This window comes from Micropterus salmoides, unplaced genomic scaffold (assembly GCF_014851395.1).
Source record: "Micropterus salmoides isolate LMB-PRFRI ecotype aquatic unplaced genomic scaffold, ASM1485139v1 Ms_hic_scaffold_9, whole genome shotgun sequence".
Classification (NCBI taxonomy): domain Eukaryota; kingdom Metazoa; phylum Chordata; class Actinopteri; order Centrarchiformes; family Centrarchidae; genus Micropterus; species Micropterus salmoides.
This window is the reverse complement of record NW_024044681.1, coordinates 6,400,989-6,411,271: the sequence shown is the minus strand read 5'-3', so window position 1 is coordinate 6,411,271 and position 10,283 is coordinate 6,400,989. Positions and strand designations below refer to the sequence as shown.

Sequence of the window (10,283 nt, the reverse complement as noted above, 5' to 3'; positions counted from 1 at the left end):
GCGAGTAGTGGACTACTGTATGTGTGTTTGGGTGTTTGCGTGTGTGTGAGAGAGGGAAATGTTGAATCACGTAATAAGCAATGATCTCTCTCTCTCTCTGTCTCCGCTAGTATATTAGAGACCCCCATGAAGCTCAGATTATAACTCGAACCCTGGCCAGTACGAACCACTACGCAGTACCGGCACCTCAACACATTACTCTTTGGTGTACCGTGATCTTTTCTTGCATACTTCTCACACTTGGCACTTCTCCCAAGCTACCGGTCCTCTCCTCCGCCCTCTCCATATCAGGTTCTCTGGGCACTAAGTGCCTCACCTGTTCTCGTTCTCGCCTGCCTGCTAATCTCTGTCGACAGAGAGAGAGAGAAGGGAGATGAGAGCAGCCGTGGGCAGAAAGTAGCTTGTCAATGTCACAGCCTGGGTGAGGCAGGACATTTAAAATATATTTATAATATATAATATTTAATATAAATATTGACAGATAGGCGTCATGGACGCTGGGGACATGGCTCCATCGCTGAAAGCTTTTGTTAAAACTGTTCTGAAAAACAGCAACAAGAAATGTTAAATAACAAATGAATGCACAATAAGAAATGCAAGTAACTTAAGCTAAAACAACAAGCTGCTGATTACTGCATTATATTCCATAATTATTCAAAATACTGTTAAAATATCTTCTTGTCTTGACCCAAGTGTGCCGTCACACTCCTAATTTATTTATTTATCTCCACTGGTAACGTTATAGTAGGCTATTCAGAGACCCCTACAAAGCTCAGATTATAACCATTGTGAACCCTGCCTAGGAGCGGTAGTTGTGGGGAAATTCTGATTGTGAAATTCTAATTGTTGAGTATTCTGCCTTCTTGTAGACCATGAATGGAGTCCTATATGCGGCTCCAGTAGGGGACTCCATATTTCTGCTCGGGAGACTTCAACGCGCATGGCAATTAGCAATGACAGAGACACCTGGTGAGGCGTGATTAGGAGGAAGGCCTCCCTGATCTAAACCCGAGCGGATGTTTTTTGTTAGACTTGCTTGTGCTAACCATAGATTATTTATAATAAACACCGTGTTCGAACACAAGGATGCTCATAAATGTATGTGGTACCAGAGTACCCTAGGCCGAAGGTTGATGGTTGATTTTATGATTGTGTCATCTGTTCTAAGGCCGTGTAATTTGGTCACTCGGATGGAGAGAGGGGCGGAGCGGTCAACTGATCACCATCTGGTGAGTTGGGCCAGGCAGTGGGGGAAGACTCTGGACAGACCTGTTAAGGCCAAAGGGGTAGTGCAGGTGAACTGGGAACATTTGGAAGAGGCCCCTGTCTGAGAGATCTTCAACTTACACCTCCAACAGAGCTGTCATCCCTGTGAAGGTTGGGGGCATTGAGCCTGAGTGGGAAATGTTCAAAACTTCCATCCAAGCTATATACAGTAAGGATGGGATGCTGTTTACCTCTACCGAGGAGGTAATTGGGCAATGGAAGGAACACTTTGAGGAACTTCTGAATCCCACTGACACACCATCTATGGTAGAGGCATAGCTGGAGGCTGATGTGGGATCATCGTCAGTTTCCCTGGTGGAAGTCACTGAGGTAGTAACAACTCCACACTGGCAATACCCTGGGGATTGATGAGATCCTTTCAGAAATGCTGAAAGCTTTGGATGTGGAAGGTATGTCTTGGATGACACGCCTCTTCAACGTTGTGTGGAAGTTTGGAACAGTGCCCAACGAGTGGCAGGTGATTCCCCTGTTCAAAAAGGGGGACCAGAGAGTGTGTGCCAATTACAGGGTTATATCATTTCTCCTTTTCCTGTGAGTAGCCCAAAGTCTACTCCAAGGTGCTGGAGAGGAGGGTTTGTCCGATAGTCGAACCTCAGATTGAAGAGGAACAATGCAGATTCTGTCCTGGTTGGCCTGGGAGTATGCCTATCTGGTCTACATGTGTTTTGTGGATCTAAAGAAGCCGTATGATGTTGTGGGATTATGGGGTGAGGGGGTCAGATTACTGTATGTCCAAAGCGAGAGCTGTGTGCAGATTCAGTGTAGTAAGTCTTTTTCTGCTGCGCTTTCTTACCAGTCCTGTTTGTGATATTGATGCAAAGGATGTCAAGGCATAGGGGGGTTTTGGTTCGGTGGTCTGGAGATATCATCGTTGCTTTTTGCAGATTATGTGGTCCTGTTGGCATCATCGGTCAGCAATCATTGGTTTGCTGCCCAGTGTGAAGTGGCCAGGATGAGCATTAGCTCCAAATCTGAGGTGCTCACTCTAGGTAGGGAATCAGTTTTTACCCCAAGTGAGGGAGTTCAAGTATCTCAGGGTATTGTTTCACAAGTGAGGGGACAATGAAGCGGGAGATTGGCATTCGCTCTACCAGACCTACCAGATCTACTAGTCAATTTTTGTTCCTAGCCCCACCTATGGTCATGAAGGTTGGGTCATGACCAAGAACTAGATCGCGGGTACAAGCGGTCGAAATGAGACAGTGGCTGGCGTCTCCCTTAGAGATTAGGTGAGAAGCCCAGTCATCCGTGAGGAACTTGGAACAGAGCCACTGCTCATTTGTGTCGAAAGGAACCAGTTGAGGTGGTTCGGGCATCTAGTAAGGATGCCCCGCTAAGCGCCTCCCTAGGGAGGTGTTCCAGGCAGCTCCAGCTGGGAAGAGGCCTTGGGGAACACCCAGGAGTAGGTGGAGAGATTATATCTCCTCACTGGCCTGGGAATGCCCCGGGAGCTGATTAATGTGGCTCCGGAGAGGGAGGTCACCTGCTGGAGCTGTAGATAAGCGGTTGTCCCAGCCTTGTCACACTTAAACATTGGGATGCTAACCAAAGGTCTTCACAAGGCTGGACCACGTCCCATAGCAAAATGTTTGCACCTCGCTTTAGACCTCTTAAAATGCTGAATCAGTGCCCTCCACTGGTTCCATACACATCCATACCCGGTGATTCCAGAGGACACCAGAAGTGTTTCAGGAGTGGATAATTTTGCCTGCCCAACGCTGTTGACTTGTTGTTCATTTGTCCTTTTTGCGCTTCTACTCATCTTCTACACAGCTCTCTGTGACCTGGTTTGGTTCTGTCATCTGCGAGGCTTTATACACCACAGGGAGAATTTTAGAGTTTTTTGCCTTACTGATTTTGACGAATTGCTCAGATTTTGTTGATTTGGTAATTAGTCTTTGATTTCTGTGCTTAGTTAACTGCTTCTACCCTCAACTACCATCCATCTGAACAGGCAACCATGTCTGACATTTCCATTATTTCCGCCGACACTCTTAAATGCAGCAAGACCAATCTGTCTGGTCATCACAGAGATGGGGAAAGTGGCTTCTGGTTTCACCACCACCTTCAACAAATCTAATCCAGATCTAGAATGTCCCCCAAGCCATACTCTGGGTATTCGTTCCGTATCGAAGCTGCCTCTACCACTTCCAGGCAGGGAGTCCTTGACCACATAATTGAAATGGTTGCTGGTCCTCTCCAGCACACCTCAATTATAGAACAATATCGGAAACGCCCATGTGCACCTGTCCACACTTGTCCACATAGCGTCGGCTCCCCTACTCAGAATCTTGACTTCCACCAGTTCCTGTCTGTCTTCAGCAGACATCGGTCTTGCTGTGGTTTGGACTGCGGACCAGATTTCTCCACTCATCCCTCCATCCCTCACTCTTCTTCCCTGCACCCCGGGGGTAAAGGGGTGCAGGGAAGCCAATGGTGTCGAAGGCCAGGCGAATAAACTCCAGTCACCTTTGGAGTGTATTCAGCTTAGTCTCTCTGGCACTGAACAGCTCAGTTCTGGGGTGCTGGGCAGCTCAGTCTCTGTGGTGCAGGACAGCAGGACATCCAGGGAGCTCCAGAGTTTTCTAAACTTTAAGGATTTTAAGAAATCAATGTGTGCAAATTAGTCTTAAATGCTAAGTCACGATGACTCAAAAAACATTATTGGCCAATAACTACTAAATTATTTCAGTATATGAAAAAAACATACACAAGCAAACCCCCAAAATATTTAGTGGTTTATATTTTTATATATACAAAATATCTGTTTCCCACTCTTTATGCCAATATGTTAAATTAACCAACCAGCGATACACAGGATGATGTGTCAATGGTTGCCAAGCAGCAGTTGACCTGTCAGCAGGTGATGCTGTACTGACGGCCACTGAGGGACCAAATAAAAGTGTCTGCTGTTTCACTTCTGTTCTGGGGATGCAGGGAGGTTTGTGTCACAGAAGGTAATGCTGACAGACACTGAAATATCCTCAGCCCCTGCCTCACTGTGTATTTCAATTAGAAGATGTGTTTATCTAAATGTAACTTAGCTTTATGTTTCTAGAAATAGAAGTTATATTATGTTGTGAGAAGAATATAACATATGCTGTAGCAGTTTCTAAAATACTTGTGTTGAGAAAGAAATCTAATCTAATCTAATGTTTTGTGGCTTCAATCTTCAGTCTGACATGAGAGGTGAATGGAATTTTGTTTGTACTGTAAAAAGGATAAATGCCTGATGTTGGGCTGGGAAAATGTATTAGACTTGACTCTTCATATGTCCCTGTTACATTCTCCAAAATTTCTTATTGCCATTTTAAGTGAAAAAATATTTTAAACAATGTTTAATTATATTAATTAGGCTAAAAACAAACTCACATGTGACTTCATATTTTAAACTGTTGAATTCAGAATAACAATTAAGACTAACTAAAGTCTTTGTCAAATAACAAGATGTTATTATAATGTGGAAATATTTTAATTCACTGTGATAACTTCATTAAGTTATTTATATAGATTAATTGTGAAATCTCGTTGCTTTTCTGTTACTGTAACTCTTTAACTATATCTGTGGGCAGCTCAGTTGTTATCCACACAGACATTTTCATTGCTACGTGACCGATGACAAATGGAAAACCAGACTTTCAGTGGGGATATTCTAATCCTGGAGGGGTTAATGGTCAGCCCCGACTCCTCCATTCCTGCATTTGTCTTCCTCCTCCTCATCTACATCTTCATTATGGTGTCCAACATCGGCCTGGTTATCCTGACCTTCATGGAGAGGAGCCTCCAGCAGCCCATGTATCTGCTGCTCTGCAACATGAGCATTAATGATGTTTTGGGGGCCACGGTAGTTATACCTCCTGTACTCAGAGATCTTTTAATGTCAAACTCAGAGCGGTACATTCGATACAGTGACTGTGCCATTCAGGCCTTTTTTGTTCACCTCTATGCAGGTGCCTCTCACACTGTGCTCATGATCATGGCCTTTGATCGCTACATGGCCATCTGCAACCCTCTGCGTTATGCCACCATCATGACCACCAGGATGGTGGTGATGCTGTCGGTGTGGGCCTGGGGAGCAGCCTTTGTGCTGGTAGCGATCCTCATAGGCCTCAGCGTCCGTCTGTCACGCTGCAGGTCAGTTATATTGAACTTGTTCTGCGATAATGCCACCTTGTTCAAGTTGTCCTGTGAAAATGTGTTCATTAATAACATCTATGGTCTCGGCTACACGGTGCTTCTGCTGGGCTCCTCCATTGGCACCGTTTCTCTGACCTACCTGAAAATTGCTGCAGTGTGTGTGCGCAGTAAAAACAGGGTGCTGAACAGCAAAGCGCTGCAGACCTGCACCACCCACCTAGCTGTGTACATCATTTTGCATGTGTCTGGCTTCATCATTGTGATCCTGCACCGTTTACCAGATAGTTTCCTGACTGAGAAGAGGACATTGGCAGTTGTCCTTGGACATGTTGCCTTGCCTGCCCTGAATGCTGTTATCTATGGGTTGCAAATGAAAGAGGTCAGGCAGAGGATTATGGCTTTGTTCCATAACAATAGAGTAGCTCTACTGGATGTAAAATGATACACAGTGTGTACAAAACTTATACAATATAATAATATTTGAGAGGAGTGAACTTATTTCTGCATGGATGTTGATGAAATTATTTCAATGTTTCAAAATGCAGGAGAGTAGAGGAATAATAATAATAACCATAACATCGTCATAACTACCTGTTACTTACTTTGAGGTAAAAAGATTTAATCCAACCCACTGTTGTACATTTTATTGATCAGTGATGTTTCACATAAAATAATGATTTCAATCCAGTATAATGCATGCATTATTTTGGAATTGAAACGATTTACTTTGGCAAGAAGTATTAAAAAATATATGGACATGTTTCATGTCATCGATAATTAATTTTTTTTTAATTAAGTCTGAAAAAATCAGAAAAAGATAATTGACCAGGGGCCAAGATTTTAGTCTTCAGTCTCAGTCATCTTAATGCGTGCAATTGGTGGCATGCAGTGGCAGTAAAATGTATGAAACTGATTACTTTTAAATAAAGTGTTGATAAACAACTTGCAGGCAGGAAACTGGCTGCATTCATTTTTAAGTAGGTTATCCAATTTCCAGAGTTTGAACCCACAACCTTCTTGCTGTGAGGTGACAGTGCTAACCACTGTACCACATATCAACAGATATCCCTGCAGAAAATTTGTAAAAATGTCAGATTCATCACAAACTGACTTGTAAGACACATATTAGATATTTAGCTGCACCAGCTGTTTATCTCCATCAACAAATGAACTAATTTTTACACAGCAGCCGTGGATGGAAACTGGCCTTTCGCTGTTGACAGTGTTTCTGGAAGGAAACTGGTAATAATGTGGGAGAGATAATTATCAACTTCTTTATTGGGAGGTTACCTTGTTTTTACACATCTTTTTTCATTATCGTATTTAGTTAGTTATTTAGTACAACATTCCTTTTTTAAAAAAAGATTTCATAATAGGCTACAATATTGTTTTACTGTGCAGTGTAGGCAAGGGTGTCACTTTGTGATGAAAAATGGTGGGGAGGTAAGGGCTCAGATTAGGGGAGTGATGTTGCACTTGGGTCACAAGACATGACACTGCGCGAGAACAAGATGAGGAGATTTTTAACAATATGTTGAAGAAATATTAATTTAAGAAATATGACTGTTCTGCTCCAATTTACAGTGGAAATGTCTATTTATTAAAGGTAATCACAAAATGTAGCTGGCAGGGGACAATTCATAAATCTAAAAATACAACAGTATATAATGCAGTAATCAGCTGCTTGTTTTTTAGCTAGCTGTTTCTTCTATATTTAAATTGCGTTGCATGTTTTCTTAATGTGCAAATAAACCTTTCTCAAAGCATTTTCATTTGTTAGTTAACATTTCTTGGTGAAAGCAATTTTTCAGAACTTTTTAACAAATTCTTTTAAAAAGCAATGGAGACAAAATCAGCCATTTCAAAATGTGGTGGGGACATGTCCTCAGCGTCCCCAATGTAAATGACACTTTTGAATGTAGGCTATGTACCAATTTCTATGTTTGTCTCTTATTTAAGTTGCAAAAATCATCATTATTTAAATATTATCTGAACTGGTCTATTTTATGCAAAATGCAATCTCTCCAGTATCTATCAAATAGATTCTCCACTGGAACAGCTTCTCTTGGCCGCCTTTTTGTACATGCAGCTTTTGGGAAAACTGATAACCAGTTTCTTTCAGGATTCCTATGATTGTACTCCTATTTTCCAGAGATTTTAGACCATTTACACTTCAATCTAGCTCTGGATCGGTTGTGTCTACACACGACTTCATCTGTTTTCAGCCAGAACATATAGAAATGAATTTCTTGCAATCCACTAGTGTCTTCTTTCTGGTTGAAAGATGAGAAGAAGAAGAACCACTGCAAAATAAACAAAAACATATCATGAATTTTGTTGTTATACTGTACAGGACAACATGGATTGTGCATTGTAAGTTGAAATATTACATTTACTGATTGAGGTGCTACTATTAGTATCTGCATACTGCACCTGTAAACAGTTTACAAGACATGAGAGGGGGAAAGAATGAAAAAACAGAACACAGAACAAGTGTGGCTTCATAAAGCTATCAGGGTTGACAAAGGCAGCGTGAAATGACTTCAGGGAGCTATTGCAGCGCTCTTCGAGATGAGAGGAATTGCACATGCATTTCTAAAACAAGAATAAAAACAAATTCAACAGGTCTAAGGTCCAGTGACCTCACTGTTCCTAAAGTGCAAGAATTCCAATTCCAAGTGCAATTAGCACGGTCCACAGGAGACAAAACAGGAAGGAAAAGGCTTACCTTTTAACAGTGGAACAAGAGCGCCTACTCAATCTTTCTTTAACAGCGACATGTCCGAAGATAATCAGCCAACTCCTGAAGCATGAGAGTCCTCTCCATCTCCTACCAAACAAACTTGTCTGTCATGTCGGCGGTGCTCAACTATCCACATTCCCTGGCATTCTCAGGACTGTCTGTCAATGCCTTCCTAGCAGGTCTTCCAGCTTGTACAGTGAAACCCCTACAAATGGTTCAGAATGCAGCAGTGCTTCTGGTTTTCGATCAACCCAAAATGGCTACCCATGGCCTCCCGAATCCAATTCAAGATGAGGGATATATTGGAGCTGAGATGTATGTGGATAAAAGCCAGTCATGTTTGCCATAAGGAAGCTAAAGTGTCTCTAACCCGGAAGAAAGTGTCTGCAAACTTTGTAGTAGGAGACTCATTCCCTGCATGGATAGTTGACTTCTTCCACACCTCAGCCCATCAGCCTACCAGCTCATCATCGGGACCTCTGCCCGTTAGCCTGGAGTAGGCTAACGCGACGCCATATAGCATTGGGCCGCCAGATCCTATCTGTTTCACGGACTGTAATATTACTTTTCACAGAAACTAGTAGAGTAACAGATTACTATTAATACAGAGTGGTAATACAGATTAATATTATTGCAGTTACTAATTGACGTAACGCTGCGTCCCTGCGTTACTGAACGCACCATCCTCAACGTAAATGTGTGACGGTGCAGCAGATCAATGGCACCGGACCTTATGTTGTTCAAGTCAGCTGTTAGCCAAAAAGCTAAAGGAGTAATGTAGAACAAGGGAGAGAGGCGAGTATCACCATTATTGTGTAAGATGCAAAGAACATTGTCGGCCATTTTAACTTTGTGTGACCAGCAAAAAAACGTGAACAATATTCTATATCTAATTTATTGGAGCATCTGCTAAAGCAGCACGGCAATGCTAAAGTTATAGTAAGAAACTACAGCCACTACTGCCAGAGATGTTTGGACTCGTCGGGAGAGAGGCTTTAAGCAACGTTTTGCAAGCAACGAGTGGAAATTAACTTGCTTTATTTATTTATTTTAGGTGGTGGCGTAAAGAAACTATATATGGGTTTCATAACTGGGTGGTGTTGATGGCGCGGTGGATAAGACTTTGGCATGAGAGACCCTGGTTCAATTCCCCACTGTAACACATCCACCACTCTGTCTCTGAGCAAGATATTTAACCCCTGGTTGCTCCAGAGGTGTGCATTATTGAAGTATTTGGTTTGAACAAGGAGTTACAAATACTCTCCAGGGCAATTGGCCCAGGTGCCCAGAGTTACCGCAGTCACTCTCTTTCACCTGCAAGGGAGTGAGATATTGGCCACACCTACACATGACTCCACAGGGCGTCACACCCAGTAATAAGTAAAGTAATATTAAAGCTGCAAGCAGCGTTGGGCGGGCCCTCGCACTTATAAGCGCGTCCGCGCGTGAGCCGGCCGAGTTGCACATTCTGGAGTTCTGCCGGTGCGGCTGTGAATTTCCTACGCGTTTCCGACGCCGCATGAATGTGCTATTATATGTCACTTCCTGTGTCCCCTATGTGGAGCTACATAGCACTTGCCGCTATGAATATAAATCGGTATTGACGTGTAGATGTCTGCGGGGTGGGAGAGTTATCAAGCACGTAAAGTTTGTTTCAGATGTGAACATGTACACTGAACAATAATGTACCCAAACAATAAAATAAATTCCTTTTATATTTCCCTGCCTTGTTGTTTATGTGTACATACAGAGGAAGAATGTGAGAACAGCACACATTTCATCGTTACTGTGTGTTAGAGCATGGGAGAACAGTGGATACTTTTAATACAGCCCACACCCCTAATACTGTGTAACTATAACAAGTAGAGAACAGAAGAAAAAGATGTTCTTTCTTTACAACTGTCTGCATAGCTTATTCATATTGTGTAATGAATGAAAATAAATAGGCCTACTAGGCTCCTCTCTACTTTGACATTTAAGATTAGCTTGTTTGATCCACCTTCATACACATGTGACATTACTGTACAACTTGAGAAAGGTGAGTTGTTTTCTGCTCCAGCCTGCCTAAAAGAAAAGCGTTTTGGGGATTAAATGGACTTTATTAGCTGCTGCAGTG

The 10,283-nt window shown here is 42.6% G+C and overlaps 1 protein-coding gene across 1 annotated transcript; it reads left to right on the top strand.

The window, feature by feature from the left end:
• The first annotated feature begins 4,909 nt into the window (after positions 1 to 4,909).
• LOC119895499 (olfactory receptor 5B17-like) lies at positions 4,910 to 6,962 on the top strand. Its single transcript, XM_038708655.1, has 2 exons — positions 4,910 to 5,803; positions 6,936 to 6,962. Exons 1-2 carry the CDS (start codon positions 4,910 to 4,912, stop codon positions 6,960 to 6,962), a joined length of 921 nt encoding a protein of 306 aa, XP_038564583.1.
• The last annotated feature ends 3,321 nt before the right edge of the window (positions 6,963 to 10,283 follow it).

What these genes read in the sequence shown, in the direction of transcription:
- LOC119895499 (XM_038708655.1), top strand. Translation starts at nt 4,910, where the DNA reads ATGGAAAACCAGACTTTCAGTGGGGATATTCTAATCCTGGAGGGGTTA. An exon ending in ATGGGTTGCAAATGAAAGAG is followed by an intron (nt 5,804 to 6,935) that starts GTCAGGCAGAGG and finishes CGCGAGAACAAG; the next exon opens with ATGAGGAGATTTTTAACAAT.